General features: G+C 40.7%; 1 protein-coding gene across 2 annotated transcripts in view; it reads left to right on the top strand.

Moving 5' to 3' along the window:
• The window catches only part of SCYL2 (SCY1 like pseudokinase 2), a 158,899-nt gene that overhangs the window by 68,632 nt on the left and 69,786 nt on the right, over window positions 1–20,481 (top strand). For both annotated transcript variants that reach the window (XM_053717001.1, XM_053717000.1), the window contains exon 12: window positions 6,252–6,384. In XM_053717001.1, coding sequence (XP_053572976.1) covers window positions 6,252–6,384 — 133 coding nt within the window. The remainder of the gene's footprint in view (window positions 1–6,251; window positions 6,385–20,481) is intronic.

The raw sequence follows: 20,481 nt of genomic DNA, 5'->3' as shown, positions 1-20,481 counted from the left end.
GCAGGTTTCAGTCTTATTTTAGCAGAACATTTCCTTTTAAAAATACATAAAAGTCAAAATAACATTTTTATTGTTCAAACAGAGCATTCAATTTTAAGATCATCTTTAATTTGCTCCTGTATTAAATGTACTTCATTTGCTTTGTATTCTTTGTTGAAAAGCATACCAAGATAGACTTTGGAGCAGCAATGCACTACTGGGAATATAATTGGCTCACCATCTATGTTGCATGAGTTAAACAAATAGTTATATGCAAGCAATAGTGTAATAAAATGTCCCTTTAAATTTGTATCTGAATTGTAAAAGTTTAACTTTGACTTAGATGCCCCTTTAAACATGCTGTTATAAATTCATATGCATTTGTGTATTAAAATACTGTTATGTGAATCCTCTCTGCTCCTATGCCTGACTTATTACAGTTCTTTAATATATGCCATACTTAACTCTTTCCATGTCACTTTTTTCTTCATAAATGGAAAGAGTCCACAGCTGCATTCATTACTTTTGGGAATTCAGAACCTGGCCACCAGGAGGAGGCAAAGACACCAAATACCCCTCCCACTTCCCTCATCCCCCAGTCATTCTTTGCCTTTCGTCCCAGGAGGTTGGCAGAGAAGTGTCAGAAGTTTGCGATTAGTCTCTTCTGGAGGGTAGTACTCTTCGGCATGGGACTGGAGTTTTAAGTAGTCCTGTTCAGTAAAAGCATGGATGAAAGTTAGAGTCCGAATATGCAGGTAGAGTCTTTCTGCAAAACCATCCCGACTCATTTTAACAGCTCCACAAGCAATCGGCGTTGACAAGTTTTGCTTCCTGCTTCTCTTAAGTCCATGGCAGAGGCGATGCTACTATCTGTCACACTTGAAGGGCCGTGTTCCTGTTCCACGGCATAGATTCCCGGTAAGTTTGTTTCATTTTACTTTCATCATGATTATATTGTATTCCAAATGTTTTCCCGAGAGGCTACCATCTTGCGGGACTAACTATAAATCAGGGTCTCAGTGAGGCTCCTTTTATATCTTGGAATCAAGGGTTAATATCTCCTGAGGGGGGTATTGAACAGGTTTTTTTTAAATCATGTTTATGTGATTCAACCTGTTTATGCTCATGGCTTTGTGGAACATAACGGCCTTTGGAAGTGACGCATTCTTTACGGTCTGGCACGCTTTTTCTGGACTGTACAGTTCACCTTGTGACCAGGTGTGGTCACGTTTTTGACTCTCCATTACCGCATTCCTGACCGTGTGGCGACAGAGACATTCTGATCTGCTGGTGTCGGGCTATGGAGGAGTCTGATATTGTGGAGATGGACGTCTGTTTCAGTTTCTACTGCTTGCGCAGAATGTGTATTGCCCCGGATGATACTAGCCTATCAGTTATGTTCTGAATGCCGTATTAGAATGCTCAATTCCTCTGGATCGGGGAATCAAGGGGCCGCTGAGCCATCCGCCTCTGGGGCCTCTGTCCTCAGAGTGTCGAGTTCCATTCCACCATCGCTTACTACGCATGCAGGTAACCCAGACTTTGCTTATCCTTCTCCGGAAGGTAGCTTCTTCCCGCCAGGGGTTTCGGCAAGATGTTGCATGTCCATAATTTTGGCACTGGCGCTTATGCAACTTCCAGAAGTTGGTTTTAGATACTGTTCGTGTTCCGTTATTCGGGGGTCTTCAGGCATGGGGTGGCCTGTTCAGCTCTCTGGGGGAATGACTGTCCCTGAGGCTTCAGGGGGTCAACCTTCGGGGCTGGAGTCATCTTTCGCTCCAGCGGGGGTATGCTGTGCTTTTCGGTATAGACTGACGCGCCTTCGTGTTCTTTTGAGGCACGCTTTGGCCTTGTCAGAAGATCCCATCCTTAATGGATCTGAGACTTTTCAGTCTGCTTTTTCGAATAGCTTGCAGAATTATGCATAAGGGGATGAAGTAATCTTCTTATAGTCTTGTTATCGAGTACTCCTTCCAGTTTGAGCTTGGTATAACAGGGTCCCTGTTGGGCCGTTCCTGCGGGTGCGTCTGTTCTTCTTAGGCGATAAACCTGTGGGTTGTCTTATCTTTTATTTTATTTGGATTTAAAGCTCATGTTGGTTTTATATTTCCTTCGGGAAGTTTGTCTGGAATCGATACTTGTGATTGTTTGATCACACTGTTACTTCTAAGGAAGTTTGTTATGGACGTGTTTAGTCCTATATGTGTCTGCTGTTTCTCCCTCTCTAGGGCCCTTGGTTTCAGACTGGTCCTGATTGGGTTCAGATCCTTCTGTCTCAAGGCCTAATTCAGACACGTGCCGCCTTTTCTGCCTGGCTGGTCTGGTTGGACGCCGAGTGCCTCACATATTATTGCGTTATTTTTGTTTTCTTTTACAAGTTTTGGCTGAACATCTAAGTGGACCTGAGGATCCGTGAGGCATGGGGGATTGGTTCAGTCCTCATTGGCCTCTCAAGCTGGTCGAATGGGACTTGGTGGAGTTCTGCTGCGATTCTCTCATTGATTCTGACTTTACATCAGGATGTGGAGTGTTTCCTTCCCCGCGTGGGTTGGAGGTTGAGAGGATTTCGGACCTCCTTGCCGCCGGTTCTGGCAGTCTTGCCTTTTGTGGCTCTTGGAATTGTCCTTTTTGGATTTTTTCCTTTTGAGGTTCTCTTCTTCGGATGAGACTTCGGGACTTTGTCCGTTGCTCCTTAGCGATCTTGGCCGCCTTATAGGAGCGCCTTGTGGTTTTTTTCCTACTTCTGTAATTTAGTTGTTCCCTATCAGGGACGATAGGCCGTGTTGTCTCCTTCTCCAAGCTTCGCTTAGGGGTTTTTTCTACCGGGGTTTAGGATGCTCTGCATTCTTTTTCCTTGGGTACGGTCCTCTGGTATTCCTGAGGAGATTATGGAGACTAGCCTTTGTTTTACTCACTCTTCGGGTGACTTTGTCTTCAATGTTTTCTCTGTGTGTTGTTTTAACGCCTTTTTGGGCTCAAGGCTATTAGTGCGACTCTGTCGTACTTTAGCTCTATTTGGAGTGTTGGACTCCTTCAAGGGCTTTTTCTCTTCCTTTTGGGTTGGGATTTCCGAGTTAGTCTTGTTCCCGTTCTCCGGGTTAGTCCGGTTATGTTCCCTGTGATGTTCCCTTGAATGATCTGGGGCTCAGGCCTATAGTTTTGTTGCGGATCTTCTGGATGTCCGGAGCACTTACGATCCTGTGGCTGGTTCAGTGTGATCCAGTTTTTCCAGGCAACATAGACTATGACCTTCGGTCTAGACAGTTGAGCTTCACCAGGATTTCGGTGCCTTTTGACTGAGGTGTGCTCCCTTTTAGGGGAGTTCCTTCGGTGTTCATCTATGACGTCTGGATGATTTTCATTTGGAATTGTTTCCTCAGCCTATAGCTTCATGTCTTATGAGCTTGTGTGCTGTTGGGGGTGGGGTTTTCCTCTCTCTGGATGTTGGTTGTCCTTTGTGCAGGCTGTTGGAACAGGTGTTTTTTATCCTCTAGAGGAGAGCAATCTGCTCTCTGGGGTTCTGTTTCATCTGGGGAGATGATGTCTCCATGTTTGAGACTGTCATGGAGTGTCGTGCTGGGTCTTTGAGGGCTCTATTGCATTTTCTCTGTTTCTCTCCTATGGGTTCTCTTTGGAGTTCCTATTGTTAGAGATTTTGGGTTGGCACCCGAACTCTGTGGGGGTGGCTGAGTCCATCCTTTTTCCGTCCTCTTTCTGGGGACTGGTGTTTGGGGTCTTTTCTGTTCCCCTGTCTTTCGGACCTGACAGCCAGCTGTAGTGGCCTGTGGGTTACTTTGCTGCCTAGCAAGCGGAAGGTTTGTGGTTTGAAATCAATTGCAGCTGTTTGCACCTTGTCTGTGTGTTGGTAGACTTTTGCCAAGCCTCTATTGTTTTTCCTTTGTGGTACGGTGAGCCTTTTTGAAGTTTCTGTGCTTTCTCCATGTTCAAGATATGTGAGTAGGAATGGCGGCTTTTTGGTTAAGCCTGTGCTGGGTCCACTACTTAGTGGATGTTTTGCAGTCTGTTGGTTAGTGTTTGTGACCTATCTTCTGCTGCTCTTACTTGCCTGAAAGTATTTTAATTCAGAGTCATCCTGGTATGACTGTAGCGTGTGGTGTTGACCCAGGGGTTTGCCTTCTGGGTTTGCTGCATGTATGTCGGTTTCTGAAGGCTTCAATATTTTGAGTTTCCTTGTGTCTTGAGGGCTCTGTCTTCAGTTGTCTTTTAGGGTGCAGTGGCACTATCTTTAGGAGAAGTTCTTCTCTGTGTCGGATCCCGTTTTTTTCCTTGGGGTTTCCTTACATTCTGGGGTCTGGGCGTTACCTCCCCTTGTTTCTCACGACTGGTTTGGTCTCTGTGAGCTTGGCTTGGCTTGGTTCTTGGTGTTTTCCTTTTCTTGGAAATTGTTATATCCTTTTGAGGGTCTTCCGGGAATCCTTGCTTGTTCCTCTATATCCTTTCCCTTTTGGGAGTTTGTTAGTTGATCCCCTTCTCTGGTACGGGAGTGGGTTGTTGAGGACAGCTTACTGGGCGACCGTGTCTCCTGGAGGCGTGCTGGCTCAGTTGTGTTTCTCTCTGCGGTCTCTAGCAAGGCTTGTGGACTATTTGTGGGTCAGTGTCCTTGGAGCCTTTTCTTTTTTCAAATTTTCTCGGCTTCGGATGAAGCAGGTTTTTTTGTTGGGTAAGGGTTTTTCAGGCCTGGTGCCCTCAGAATGGGCTGCCTTTTGTACCCTCCCGTTTGAGCTTTCAGTGTCCTCTATAGCTTAGGTATTGTTTTCCCAAAAGTAATGAATGCAGCTGTGGACTCTTTCCATTTATGAAGAAAAAATTAAATTATGCTTAACTGATAAAAACATTTTGGGGCGTCTGTTATTTTTCTTCTGGCACCTTTTCATCCTGATATTTCTTCTACTGTTCCTTGTTCCTCGGCAGAATGACTGGGGGATGAGGGAAGTGGGAGGGGTATTTAAAGGGACACTGAACCCAATTTTTTTCTGTTGTGATTTAGATAGAGCATGCAATTTTAAGCAACTTTCTAATTTACTCCATTTAACAATTTTTTCTTCGTTCTCTTGCTATCTTTATTTGAAAAAGAAGGCATCTAAGCTTTTTTGGTTCAGACTCTGGACAGCACTTTTTTTTATTGGTGGATGAATTTATCCACCAATTAGCAAGGACAACCCTGGTTGTTCACCAAAAATGGGCCGGCATCTAAACTTACATTCTTGCATTTCAAATAAAGATACCAAGAGAATGAAGAAAATTTGATAATAGGAGTAAATTAGAAAGTTGCTTAAAATGTTATGCTCTATCTGAATCATGAAAGAAAACATTTGGGTTCAGTGTCCCTTTAAGCCTTTGGCTGGGGTGTCTTTGCCTCCTCCTGGTGGAAAGGTTCTGAATTCCCAAAAGTAATGAATGCAGCTGTGGACTCTTTCCATCTGAAGAAAAGTATCAGGTAAGTATAATTTACGTTTTTTCTCTGTGCTTAAAGGGACAGTCTACACCATAATTTGGTTATTATTTAAAAAGATAGATAATGCCTTTGCCACTTATTCTCCAGCTTTGCAATACCTACATTGTTATATTAATATACTCTATAACATTTAAAACTCAAAATATCTGCCTGTTTGTAAGCTACTACAGACAGCTTCTTATCACATGCTTTTTTTTAGTAGCTTTTCGCAACAGGAGACTGCTAGTTCATGTGGGCCATATAGATAACATTGTGCTCACGCCCGTGAAGTTGTGCATGACACTGAACTAACTGGCTAAAATGCAAGTTAATAGATAATAAAAAGTCATGTGATCAGGGGGCTGTCAGAAGAGGTTTAGATACAAGGTAATCACAGAGGTAAAAAGTACATTAATCGAACAATGTTGGTTGTGCAAAACTAGGGAATGGGTAATAAAGGGATTATCTATCTTTTTAAACAATAAAAAATTTGGAGTTGGCTGGCCCTTTAATAAAGGTATTTTTCAAACAATTGTTTGTAAAGCACCTCTTGTGCTAATGATGTTCACAATATAAATTAAGCATTATTTTGCTTTCCAATTTAACTTATTTCTTTATTAAAATATACAGAGAAACTAGTCTAGGTAGCATTTTTTGTATGATGCTACTTTAGTTTGAGTAGACCAGGGCCAGTCTGTGCACATTAAGATTTGAAGGCTAATATTTTAGTTCTGTTTTTTTCAGTTGTTAATTAAAAGTCAGAAATGTCCATAGAATGTGTCCTTTTGTTTAACAGTTTTGATCTATTCTTCAATAGGTGCGTGTAAATTCATTGGTGTGCTTAGGAAAGATTTTGGAATACTTGGATAAATGGTTTGTACTAGATGAAATAATACCTTTTTTGCAACAAATTCCATCAAGAGAACCTGCCGTCCTAATGGGAATTCTAGGTAATCCATTTAAAAATGTTATGTGTTTTTATTGTATGCTAATATATTAAAATTGGCACATGCTTTGAGATCAAAACGAGATTAATCGATTTCGGGTATAATCTGTGCCATAGTTGTGGTGCCAGGAAAAGTAAAAATGTGTTCTTTGGGGGATTCAGGGTTAACCAAACAAAATGGCCACAGCTCAGAAGGGCCCTCTAAGGGGGACAACAGCAGATAGAGGGTAACCTGCAACCTTACCTAAGTCAGACCCTGTGCCACTGAGCATTTTTAGGAAATATATTATTATTATTTGTGTGTAGCCATAAATGTATTTGCTGCCATTCAGACTTCTAAAATGCTGATCTGCTGCCCCAATGTCTTAAAGGAATAGTAAAAAATTATTTTAAAGGGATAGTATAGTCAAAATTAAACTTTCATGATTCAGATAGAGCATGCAATTTTAAGCAACTTTTTAATTTACTCCTATTATCAATTTCTATTCGTTCTCTTGGTATCTTTATTTGAAAAAGCAAGAATGTAAGCTTAAGAGCTGGCCCATTTTTGGTTCAACACCTGGGTAGCACTTTCTTTGTTGGTGTCTAAATGTAGCAGCCAATCAACAAGCACTACCCAGGTCTGAACCAAAAATATGCCGGCACCTAATCTTACATTCAAATAAAGATACCAAGAGAACGAAGAAAAATGATCAATTATGTATTTTGCGGAGGATCTCAAAAGTAAGTATCATTACTGAGAATTTGTGGCATTTATCCATCCGGCGTTATAATAAAAATAATATTGCTTAAATAGTGTGAGATGATACTTAGGGCACTTTACTGCAGGGGTTTCCATTCTCTTCATGAGAGGTCACACTGGATTTTTTTTTTATTTTTATAATGAGTCCAAATACTCAACATTTTTATATCATGCATTTAATAGAGCTGAAAAAAAGTAAAATAAAAGCTTTTAATATATAAAGGGAAACTGATTCCTATATAGGTCACCCACATGCTGTTAAGGACAACTTGCTCAAAAAAAGGTTTGTTTATTCTGCACAGGAAGACTCACTCATCTTTAAAAAACAAACAAAAAAACTCTTAATACATATTGAAATATTATTTTAAATGAAGCAGTTTTAGAAATTAAATTGAAATAGAGACATGCATATAAAATGTGCTTATATATAAATGTTTTTCAGTTGAACAATACTGAAGGAAGATACATTTCTTTCATGTAATTAGCAAGAGTCCATGAGCTAGTGACGTATGGGATATACATTCCTACCAGGAGGGGCAAAGTTTCCCAAACCTCAAAATGCCTATAAATACACCCCTCACCACACCCACAAATCAGTTTTTACAAACTTTGCCTCCTATGGAGGTGGTGAAGTAAGTTTGTGCTAGATTCTACGTTGATATGCGCTCCGCAGCAGGTTGGAGCCCGGTTTTCCTCTCAGCGTGCAGTGAATGTCAGAGGGATGTGAGGAGAGTATTGCCTATTTGAATTCAATGATCTGCTTCTACGGGGTCTATTTCATAGGTTCTCTGTTATCGGTCGTAGAGATTCATCTCTTACCTCCCTTTTCAGATCGACGATATACTCTTATATATATATATATACCATTAGCTCTGCTCATTTTAGTTTCAGTACTGGTTTGGCTTTCTACAACATGTAGATGAGTGTCCTGGGGTAAGTAAGTCTTATTTTCTGTGACACTCTAAGCTATGGTTGGGCACTTTTTTATAAAGTTATAAATATATGTATTCAAACATTTATTTGCCTTGACTCAGGATGTTCAACATTCCTTATTTCAGACAGTCAGTTTCATATTTGGGATAATGCATTTGAATCAATTCATTTTTTCTTACCTTAAAATTTGACTTTTTCCCTGTGGGCTGTTAGGCTCGCGGGTGCTGAAAATGCTTCATTTTATTGCGTCATTCTTGGCGCTGACTTTTTTGGCGCAAAATTTTTTTCTGTTTCCGGCGTCATACGTGTCGCCGGAAGTTGCGTCATTTTTTGACGTTCTTTTGCGCCAAAGGTGTCGGCGTTCCGGATGTGGCGTCATTTTTTGGCGCCAAAAGCATTTAGGCGCCAAATAATGTGGGCGTCTTATCTGGCGCTTAAAAAATATGGGCGTCACTTTTGTCTCCACATTATTTAAGTCTCATTATTTATTGCTTCTGGTTGCTAGAAGCTTGTTCACTGGCATTTTTTCCCATTCCTGAAACTGTCATTTAAGGAATTTGATTAATTTTGCTTTATATGTTGTTTTTTCTATTACATATTGCAAGATGTCCCACGTTGCAACTGAGTCAGAAGATACTTCTGGAAAATCACTGCCTGGTGCTGGAGCTACCAAAGTATATCTGCTGTAAACTTTTGGTAGCTATTCCTCCAGCTATTGTTTGTATTGTATGTCATGACAAACTTGTTAATGCAGATAATATTTCCTTTAGTAAAGTTCCATTACCTGTTGCTGTTCCGTCAACATCTAATACTCAGAGTGTTCCTGATAACATAAGAGATTTTGTTTCTAAATCCATTAAGAAGGCTATATCTGTTATTCCTCCTTCTAGTAAACATAAAAAGTCTTTTAAAACTTCTCATTGTTCAGATGAATTTTTAAATGAACATCATCATTCTGATTCTGATAGTGGTTCTTCTAGTTCAGAGGATTCTGTTTCAGAGGTTGATGCTGATAAATCTTCATATTTATTTAAAATGGAATTTATTCGTTCTTTACTTAAAGAAGTCCTAATTGCATTAGAAATTGAGGATTCTGGTCCTCTTGATACTAAATCTAAACGTTTAGATAAGGTTTTTAAATCTCCTGTAGTTAGTCCAGAAGTTTTTCCTGTTCCTGGTGCTATTTCTGAAGTAATTTCCAGGGAATGGAATAATTTGGGTAATTCATTTACTCCTTCTAAACGTTTTAAGCAATTATATCCTGTGCCATCTGACAGATTAGAGTTTTGGGACAAAATCCCTAAGGTTGATGGGGCTGTCTCTACTCTTGCTAAGCGCACTACTATTCCTACGGCAGATGGTACTTCCTTTAAGGATCCTTTAGATAGGAAAATTGAATCCTTTCTAAGAAAAGCTTATTTGTGTTCAGGTAATCTTCTTAGACCTGCTATATCTTTGGTGGATGTTGCTGCAGCTTCAACTTTTTGGTTGGAAGCTTTAGCGCAACAAGTAACAGATCATAATTCTCATAGCATTATTATTCTGCTTCAACATGCTAATAATTTTATTTGTGATGCCATCTTTGATATCATTAGAGTTGATGTCAGGTATATGTCTCTAGCTATTTTAGCTAGAAGAGCTTTATGGCTTAAAACTTGGAATGCTGATATGTCTTCTAAGTCTACTCTGCTTTCCCTTTCTTTCCAGGGTAATAAATTGTTTGGTTCTCAGTTGGATTCTATTATCTCAACTGTTACTGGGGGGAAAGGAACTTTTTTTACCACAGGATAAAAAGTCTAAAGGTAAATTCAGGTCTAATAATCGTTTTCGTTCCTTTCGTCACAACAAGGAACAAAAGCCTGATCCTTCATCCTCAGGAGCAGTATCAGTTTGGAAACCATCTCCAGTCTGGAATAAATCCAAGCCTTTTAGAAAATCAAAGCCAGCTCCTAAGTCCACATGAAGGTGCGGCCCTCATTCCAGCTCAGCTGGTAGGGGGCAGATTACGTTTTTTCAAAGAAATTTGGATCAATTCCGTTCACAATCTTTGGATTCAGAACATTGTTTCAGAAGGGTACAGAATTGGTTTCAAGATAAGACCTCCTGCAAAGAGATTTTTTTCTTTCCCGTGTCCCAGTAAATCCAGCGAAGGCTCAAGCATTTCTGAAATGTGTTTCAGATCTAGAGTTGGCTGGAGTAACTATGCCAGTTCCAGTTCTGGAACAGGGGCTGGGGTTTTATTCAAATCTCTTCATTGTACCAAAGAAGGAGAATTCCTTCAGACCAGTTCTGGATCTAAAAATATTGAATCGTTATGTAAGGATACCAACATTCAAAATGGTAACTGAAAGGACTATCCTGCCTTTTGTTCAGCAAGGGCATTATATGTCTACAATAGATTTACAGGATGCATATCTGCATATTCCGATTCATCCAGATCACTATCAGTTTCTGAGATTCTCGTTCCTAGACAAGCATTACCAGTTTGTGGCTCTGCCGTTTGGCCTAGCAACAGCTCCAAGAATTTTTACAAAGGTTCTCGGTGCCCTTCTGTCTGTAATCAGAGAACAGGGTATTGTGGTATTTCCTTATTTGGACGATATCTTGGTACTTGCTCAGTTTTCACATTTAGCAGAATCTCATACGAATCGACTTGTGTTGTTTCTTCAAGATCATGGTTGGAGGATCAATTTACTAAAAAGTTAATTGATTCTTCAGACAAGGGTAACCTTTTTAGGTTTCCAGATAGATTCAGTGTCCATGACTCTATCTTTGACAGACAAGAGACGTCTAAAATTGATAACAGCTTGTCGAAACCTTCAGTCACAATCATTCCCTTCGGTAGCCTTATGCATGGAAATTCTAGGTCTTATGACTGCTGCATCGGACGCGATCCCCTTTGCTCGTTTTCACATGCGACCTCTTCAGCTCTGTATGCTGAACCAATGGTGCAGGGATTACACAAAGATATCTCAATTAATATCTTTAAAACCGATTGTACTACACTCTCTGACGTGGTGGACAGATCACCATCGTTTAGTTCAGGGGGCTTCTTTTGTTCTTCCGACCTGGACTGTAATTTCAACAGATGCAAGTCTTACAGGTTGGGGAGCTGTGTGGGGGTCTCTGACGGCACAAGGGGTTTGGGAATCTCAGGAGGTGAGATTACCGATCAATATTTTGGAACTCCGTGCAATTTTCAGAGCTCTTCAGTCTTGGCCTCTTCTAAAGAGAGAATCATTCATTTGTTTTCAGACAGACAATGTCACATCTGTGGCATACATCAATCATCAAGGAGGGACTCACAGTCCTCTAGCTATGAAAGAAGTATCTCGAATTCTGGTTTGGGCGATATCCAGCTCCTGTCTAGTTTCTGCGGTCCATATCCCAGGCATAGACAATTGGGAAGCGGATTATCTCAGTCGCCAAACGTTGCATCCGGGCGAATGGTCTCTTCACCCAGAGGTATTTCTTCAGATTGTTCAAATGTGGGGACTTCCAGAAATAGATCTGATGGCCTCTCATCTAAACAAGAAACTTCCTAGGTATCTGTCCAGATCCAGGGATCCTCAAGCGGAAGCAGTGGATGCATTGTCACTTCCTTGGAAGTATCATCCTGCCTATATCTTTCCGCCTCTAGTTCTTCTTCCAAGAGTGATCTCTAAGATTCTGAAGGAATGCTCGTTTGTTCTGCTGGTAGCTCCAGCATGGCCTCACAGGTTTTGGTATGCGGATCTTGTCCGGATAGCTTCTTGCCAACCGTGGACTCTTCCGTTAAGACCAGACCTTCTGTCGCAAGGTCCTTTTTTCCATCAGGATCTCAAATCCTTAAATTTAAAGGTATGGAGATTGAACGCTTGATTCTTAGTCAAAAAGGTTTCTCTGACTCTGTTATTAATTCTATGTTACAGGCTCGTAAATCTGTATCTAGGGAGATATATTATAGAGTCTGGAAGACTTATATTTCTTGATGTCTTTCTCATCCATTTTCCTGGCATTCTTTTAGAATTCCGAGAATTTTACAGTTTCTTCAGGATGGTTTGGAGAAAGGTTTGTCTGCAAGTTCCTTGAAAGGACAAATCTCTGCTCTTTCTGTCCTTTTTCACAGAAAGATTGCTAATCTTCCTGATATTCATTGTTTTGTACAAGCTTTGGTTCGTATAAAACCTGTTATTAAGTCAATTTCTCCTCCTTGGAGTTTGAATTTGGTTCTGAGGGCTCTTCAAACTCCTCCGTTTGAACCTATGCATTCATTGGACATTAAATTACTTTCTTGGAAAGTTTTGTTCCTTTTGGCCATCTCTTCTGCCAGAAGAGTTTCTGAATTATCTGCTCTTTCTTGTGAATCTCCTTTTCTGATTTTTCACCAGGATAAGGCGGTGTTGCGAACTTCTTTTGAATTTTTACCTAAGGTTGTGAATTCCAACAACATTAGTAGAGAAATTGTGGTTCCTTCATTATGTCCGAATTCAAAGGAGAAATCTTTGCATTCTTTGGATGTAGTTAGAGCTTTGAAATATTATGTTGAAGCTACTAAGACTTTCCGAAAGACTTCTAGTCTATTTGTTATCTTTTCCGGTTCCAGGAAAGGTCAGAAGGCCTCTGCCATTTCTTTGGCATCTTGGTTGAAATCTTTAATTCATCATGCTTATGTCGAGTCGGGTAAAACTCCGCCTCAGAGGATTACAGCTCATTCTACTAGGTCAGTTTCTACTTCCTGGGCGTTTAGGAATGAAGCTTCGGTTGATCAGATTTGCAAAGCAGCAACTTGGTCTTCTTTGCATACTTTTACTAAATTCTACCATTTTGATGTGTTTTCTTCTTCTGAAGCTGTTTTTGGTAGAAAAGTACTTCAGGCAGCTGTTTCAGTTTGAATCTTCTGCTTATATTTTCATTTTTTTTCATTATAAAATTTAAATTATTTTGGGTGTGGATTATTTTTCAGCGGAATTGGCTGTCTTTATTTTATCCCTCCCTCTCTAGTGACTCTTGCGTGGAAAGATCCACATCTTGGGTAGTCATTATCCCATACGTCACTAGCTCATGGACTCTTGCTAATTACATGAAAGAAAACATAATTTATGTAAGAACTTACCTGATAAATTCCTTTCTTTCATATTAGCAAGAGTCCATGAGGCCCACCCTTTTTGTGGTGGTTATGATTTTTTTGTATAAAGCACAATTATTCCAATTCCTTATTTTTTATGCTTTCGCACTTTTTTCTTATCACCCCACTTCTTGGCTATTCGTTAAACTGATTTGTGGGTGTGGTGAGGGGTGTATTTATAGGCATTTTGAGGTTTGGGAAACTTTGCCCCTCCTGGTAGGAATGTATATCCCATACGTCACTAGCTCATGGACTCTTGCTAATATGAAAGAAAGGAATTTATCAGGTAAGTTCTTACATAATTTATGTTTTTGGGTCAGATTACAAGTGGAGAGCGGTATTTAAGCTTTTTGCGTGCCGGGTTGCGCTCTTTTTACAAGTTGAAAGTAAACTGTTTTCACTTGTGCGCTAATCTGATGCTAGTAAAAAGCCGAACTTAGAATAATATGAATATTTCACATTCTCATGTTCTTTACATAGCAGAATATGATCTATCTATCTATCTATCTATCTATCTATCTATCTATCTATCTATCTATATATATATATATATATATATCTGTGTGTGTGTGTATGTATGTGTCTCTATTTTAAAGCACTTTGCAGCCTTTTTGTTCCAACTCTTGAGACCTCATATCTTTGATTTCGTCTAACTTTTTTGTGCTATATTTTTTTGTAATTTTTTTTATTAGATGGTGTTATTATGAGTGTAACTTTACTTTGTAATGTATTCTTGATATGTTTATTGGCATTTTTTAATTTTTTTTTTTTTTTTGAAAATATTTTTTTTATTGAAGTTAAAGCATATATCATCACAACAAGGACTCGCCCTAAGGCCAAAGTTACAACAAAGAGAGTAATACATTGTCTATACAAAGGCATTATTGAGAGAGTAATATGCAAATACAGCAAGAAAAAAAAACAAAAAAAAAAAACATTTCAAATCTGGTTATGAAGATTGACAGTATCTTAGGCGAGATAAAAAAGAACTTCATTTTATATTATATTGTCAGCGTATGAACTCCACATTCTAATAATATTTTACCTAAGACCAAAATATCAGCCTGTGGAGGTTTAACATAAGTATCAGCCACTCTTGGGCCGAGATATATAGGGGGGAGGGGGATATTCAGCGGGTAAGCACCGCTATACGCATAGGGAGAGGGGTGGGGGGGCGGAGCCATAAATAATTGTACGTAGCATAGGGTACCTGGTGTGGATTTAGAAGTGCCCGATCGTAGCGACCGTAGGCCTGGTAGCTGGGATACTAAAAAGCCAAATTAGATATGCCTTGGAAAGTTAGTCTACTTAGGAGCAGATAGTGGAGTAAAGTGACATCTTATTACAAAATGGAGTAGCTAGATAGGGGCCACAGGTCACTCTGCTGATTCATTCAGGGAGACTCAGACGATACAAGCATAAACTATAAAGAAATGTATACATGTCACAATAGTAGCACTTCACACAGGTGTTCAGGACTGGTCTAAAGAGTAATGAAACAGACAATATATGAACTTATACAAACATTGCGTATTAAACTTGTCCACTAGCTAAAATGGAGTATGATAAAAAATATACATTTCTATATAACATTTGAGAAGACAGTAAACGGTTATATCTTGTAAATATAAGAACAAACATTTCCCAATCTGGTGTCTAATCTTTCCCTATTACTGGGCATTGAGAGCAGAATAATACTAAATATTTAGCCATTTATAAATATATGTTCAGTGCTAGAATCATTAAACATTAACATGCCTAAGATAGTTATATTTTAGTTAAGTGGTATGTATAGTAGTGATACCTGGAGTAACGTTACAGCCCAAAAATATGTATAAAATCAGGACTATGCATTCCTATATAGATATATATATATATATATATGCATACTAAGCTAAGTAAATGCTATTGTTAATGGAGGGAGGAATTATTAAAAGGGAAAAAGCATATATACTAAATTCGAGCTTTAGTTCCATTGACTTATCCTCAGACAGCGTTGTAGGCATATTTAACAATTAATCAGCTACTAAGCGCTAAGTGAAAGAGGGAAAAGAGCCCCTAGAAGATTAAGTAACCATAACCAGTGCCTAGCAGACTTCACATCAGACAGTTTGTATATGTCATCCTTGACTATAGTCTGTGAGTATGGGAATTAGCTTAACACTCTACATAAGGTATAAATGATGTTTGCAGCCATCTTGGGGAAAGAGAAAAAAAAAAAAACACACAAACCGAGCATTGTATCCTCTCATGGGTACTGCATATTCAATTAGTGTATAGAATGTAAATAAATCTGTAGAAAAATACAGTAACATTAAGCAATACTTAAGTGATTAGCCTGTGGCTACTATAGATGAAGAGCAAATTATTTACATGCCCATCAGGGCTGCTGACTAAATAACATATCGTCAAAGTGCATTTTTCAGATCCCTTAATCATCATGTTGGGCAAAATGTTATTCACATCATAGGCCATATGTTATCGGTTCATGGCACAATAATAAATAAGCGTGTATATGTGGTAGGAAGGGCTATAGGCAGACAGCATAAAAGACACATTTTTCATACAGTATAAGGGCAATTAAAGGTAAACAGTAGGAACAGAACTTGGTACTAACTAAATGAGCAAAAACTGTCCGAGCCTAGAGAGATGTAGAACTCATTAAAACTTTTGTAAGCTAGGAGCAAAACAAACAGAGACATCAGTATTCTGTATTCATGCAGTGCGATTACACTTCCAAGGAAGCAGACCATATATTTTAGCAGGACTTAAAGTTATTTGAGTGCATAGGTGAAAACCCTGGGATAATTAGAATTCATGAACCAGTCCAGAACCGGGATGAGGAGAATACTTGATCCGGAGTAGGTGTCATGACTCCAACTGTAAGCTTGTGACTTGCCCCAACTCAGCGTCAGATCTACGCTAACTAAAAAACTAAACAGGGGACTGCACAGGGGATCCGGTAAAAGATAAGACTGCACAATCTGTATTGGGGGCTATTAAGAACAGTCTTGTATCGCAATGCGTTCCGGTGTGTTAGCCAATACCCACCGGCTTGCAGATGTCACAGTGCATATCTCTAGAATACCGCCAGCCAAGCCATAGCAACCGTCCAGTCACAGGGGTAAATCCGCTTGCGGCCTCACCATACCTAGCGAGCGGCTGAACCTCGCATGCCACAGCCGGAGCATCAGGGAGCAGACCTGTATCAGCCCAGGGATTGACAGCCAAAACATCGGGTTTCCATGACGAAGTTCCTTCAGGGTAGGGCCATAACTTCGCTAACAAGCCCGTTATGATATTGCTGGTGGAAGCTGCTTTTGGGACTAGTAGAGATCTAGCCTCCTGCTGTGCAGAGTGTGTTCCTTCCGTTGTAGTGATGATAGACTGCAGGGGGCTTAGTTGAATGCTTAGAATCGTCGATTCCGCTGTATGGGGCTCAGGACTTCTTTTATGCTCGGTTTGCATAATCATAGAATGTTGAGGAGTATCCCAGCTCACATGTGGGATGTCCAGTGTATATCCTCTGGATGTCTCTGCAAGCCCACTAGTTGTCGGCGCATCCTGGGTCTTGTTCATAGCTACCCTAAGCACCGCTATCAGTTCATTCTGATGAACATCTAAAGTGAGCATTAAGTCATGCAACAAAGACATAACTTGCTTCTCCATAGCTTGATATATGGTTGAATCCTTAACAGAGGTATCAGAACGTGGTTGATCTTCAAGATGGCGTATCACCCCACTTAGTCCGCACAGCAGGCCAGAAAAATTATTGTGCCGATGTGATATCTAAGATTATGTTTTTAACACCATTTAAGCATTCATCTCAGTCTTCCAGACTTACTGAGAGTTAAAGCATACTATAAGGTTCCTTAGTGTGTTCAGAATAATAGTAAATTTAAACAGATAACAGGAGCTCTAGAGAGATGCGTCTCTCTGCTTCGGCAGTTGGCTCCGCCATTTTTTAATTTTTTTATTGTTTGTTTCGCAAAACAGTTAACCAGATCTCTGAGGTTACCGCTAACCCAATGCTCGTTAAAGGATTACTTTCTGTTATAATTTTTAAGCTAAACAACTAACATATTAAAGTTAATAAACATTAATTAAAACCTACTGACCTATATTTTCTCCAAAATGAAGTTTCATAACGTTCTAAAAGTTATATCTTTTATTCGCCGATGATGTAACGTTATCCTGCCCACTATTTTCAGCACTGCATGTTCAAAATACTTAAACCAATAACTTTGTGTTTAAAGCGTCATTTTGAAACCTAGGTATTGTAAACCGATTGGTACAGAGCAAAGGATACCCACGGAGTGGGTTTGGAAAACAATTAAATTGCAGACAAGATTTCTGATATACGGTAGAGATATGTTAATGAAATGCTATTGATAAAAAGCGTATTTGGGGTAGTTAGTTAGTAACAGGCATAGAAAATATTTACTTACAGTGGCCCTTTAACTTCAATTGTGCTCAAGCGATTGCTTTTACTTACAACCTGTACTTTCAGCAAACAACCCGATGTGTGCAAACGTCCGCAATAATCCTATATATATATATATTCCGATTGTCATTGGCTCACCCATGTGTTCAGTTGGAAACCAGTAGTGCATTGCTGCTCCTTAACAAATGATACCAAGAGAATGAAGCAAATTTGATAATAGAAGTAAACTGGAAAGTTGTTTAAAATTGTATGTTCTACCTAAATCGTGAAATACTTTTTTGGGGTTTCATGTCCTTTTAATTATTGGGGAGGGAGTTAATGATAAACAAAATTAAGTATTTTTTTTATAATGAAAGTAGTATTTAGAACATAAAGTCCATGCAATTCTTGCTGTTATAGTGATTATAGAAACATGAGGGTAGCACTCTCCCCTCAAAGGGACATGAAACTCAAAAATGTTCTTTCATGATTCAAATAGAGAATACATTTTCCATCTAAAGGGGAGGAGAGTCCACGGCCTTATTCATTACTAGTGGTAATCAAGAACCTGTCCACCAGGAGGAGGCAAAGACACCCCAGCCAAAGGCTCAAATACCTCCCCCACTCCCCTCATCCCCTAGTCATTCTTTGCCTTTCGTCACAGGAGGTGGCAGAGAGGTGCCGGAATATCGGAGGGGTTCTACCTTTCGCTATGGGACAGGAGTTTAAGTAGCCCTTTAAGCTTCTCAACTTGAGGGTCTGGGTGAACGTTAGAGTCCGGAGATGCAGGGAGAGCTTCCCTTTGCAACACCATCCCGACTCATATTAACAGCTCCTTTAGCAATCGGCGTTGACGAGGTTTGCAGATTGCTTTTTTCTCTCAAGTCTATGTCGAGAGTGCAGCTACTACTTGTCACACATGAAGGGCCGTGTTCCTGTTCCACGGGGTAGATTCTGGTAAGATCATTTCATTTTTACATAATGATAACACAGAAGCAGTGCCACAGTGTTTCACCTTTATCTTTATAGAATCAAGGGGTAATATTCCTATGAGGGGGTTATTGAGCAGGGGGGGTATGTACATGATAGGTTTATTATGTGATTGCTGCGTTATGTGCAAGAACACGGCTCTGGCATTTTGTTGAACTGACAGGTTCTCTTGCGGGAGTTTTGCGTGTTATTGGCACGCTTTCTCATCGGCAGTGGCGGTCCTACGTAGGCATCCTTGTGACCGGGTTGGGCTTCTTCACTTCCGGTCTGATCTGTGACGGAGGAGACAAAGCGGTTTCTGTGTCCGGTTCATAGGAGGTGGTGAGTGCCCCGGCCATTGGTGGCTATAAAGGTGCCTGTTACAGTCTTTTTTTTCTAAAAGCTATGGAGGATTCTTTATCTAAGTCTTATACCTGTGTTTATTGTGAAGTTTTGGTAGACCAGCCTGCGCAACTGTGTTCTACATGCCTTGAGAAGGCTACGACTTCCAAACATAAGAGAATGTCTAGCACTACTGAGCCGTCCACCTATGAGGGGACTCCGTCCCGTGAGGTGCGTTCCCCATTGGCATTCCCCATTGGCGTCCCCCTGTACCACATGCAGGTCCGACTGTTACCCCTTCGGGGGAAATTGCTTGGCCGCCGGACTTTGCGGACTAGCTTGAAACGGCTGTCGCTAAGGTGATCCATGCTTTGCCGCGTTCTACTAAGCGCAAGCGTAAAGCTTTTCATAGTGGTCCAACCCAGGAGTTGTATCTGTCGGACGCCCCAGAGGGGGTGGTGTGATGACGAGGCCCAATCCGACGTGTCGGAAGAGGCCCTTTCGGGGTCGGAGTCTGTGTCATCTAAACCTCCGGCAGCGGAGGAACCCGGTTTTCGGTTTAAAATAGAGAACTTGCGTTTTTTGTTAAAGCAAGTGCTGGCTACTTTAGAGGTTCCGGAATCCAAACTGCCAGAGGAGCCCTCCATTCCTAAGTTGGATAAGGTTTACGAGGGCAGGGTAGTTCCCCAGAACTTCCCGGCTCCTGTCAAGATGGCGAACATTATTAAGAATGAGTGGGAGCGATTAGGTTCTTCCTTTTCCCCCTTCTCAATTTAAAAAGCTTTTCCCCGTCCCGGAGGCCCAGCTAGAGTTGTGGGGGACCATTCCCAAGGTGGATGGGGCCATCTCCGCGCTTGCTAAGCGCACGCCGATTCTTTTAGAGGATAGTTCTTATCCAAAGGCTCCTTGAATGAAGAAGTTGGAAAACATGTTGCGAAAGATGTTTCAACATACAGGGTTTATTTTCCAACCAGCAGCAGCGGTAGCTGGAGCTGCGTCATATTGGTGCGATGCATTATTTGATATGATTGAGGGTGAACCCTCTTTCGAAGAGGTGCAGGAAAAGATTAAGGCCCTAAAGGTGGCCAATTCTTTAATTTGTGACGTTAATATGCAGATTATCCGCCTGAATGCCAAGGTGTCAGGTTTTTCGGTTCTAGCACGCAGAGCTCTGTGGCTAAAATCTTGGTCGGCGGACATGACCTCTAAAACGAGGCTGTTGTCTTTGCCTTTCAAGGGCAAGATCCTGTTCGGTCCAGGTCTGGACTCTATCATATCCACGGTTACAGGAGGCAAGGGTGCCTTCCTTCCCCAGGATAAGAAGGCAAAGCAGAGTGCTAATTTTTGTCCCTTTCGCGGGGATAAGGCGCAACGTGCTCAGCCCACCATGAAAGCGGACCACCCCAAGGGTGCCTGTAAGCCTGCTCAAGCTTGGAACAAGTCTAAGCAGCACAAGAAGCCTGCAGAGTCAAAGTTCGCATGAAGGGGCGGCCCCCGACTGGTCTGCGAACCGAGTGGGGGGCAGATTGTCTCTGTTCTTAGACGTCTGGTTGCAGGATGTTCAGGACCCGTGGGTTCTGGAGGT

The sequence above is a fragment of the Bombina bombina genome, chromosome 6, assembly GCF_027579735.1.
Source record: "Bombina bombina isolate aBomBom1 chromosome 6, aBomBom1.pri, whole genome shotgun sequence".
Taxonomy (NCBI): domain Eukaryota; kingdom Metazoa; phylum Chordata; class Amphibia; order Anura; family Bombinatoridae; genus Bombina; species Bombina bombina.
Note: the sequence above shows the minus strand (reverse complement) of the source record. Positions and strands in the feature narration are given on the sequence as shown.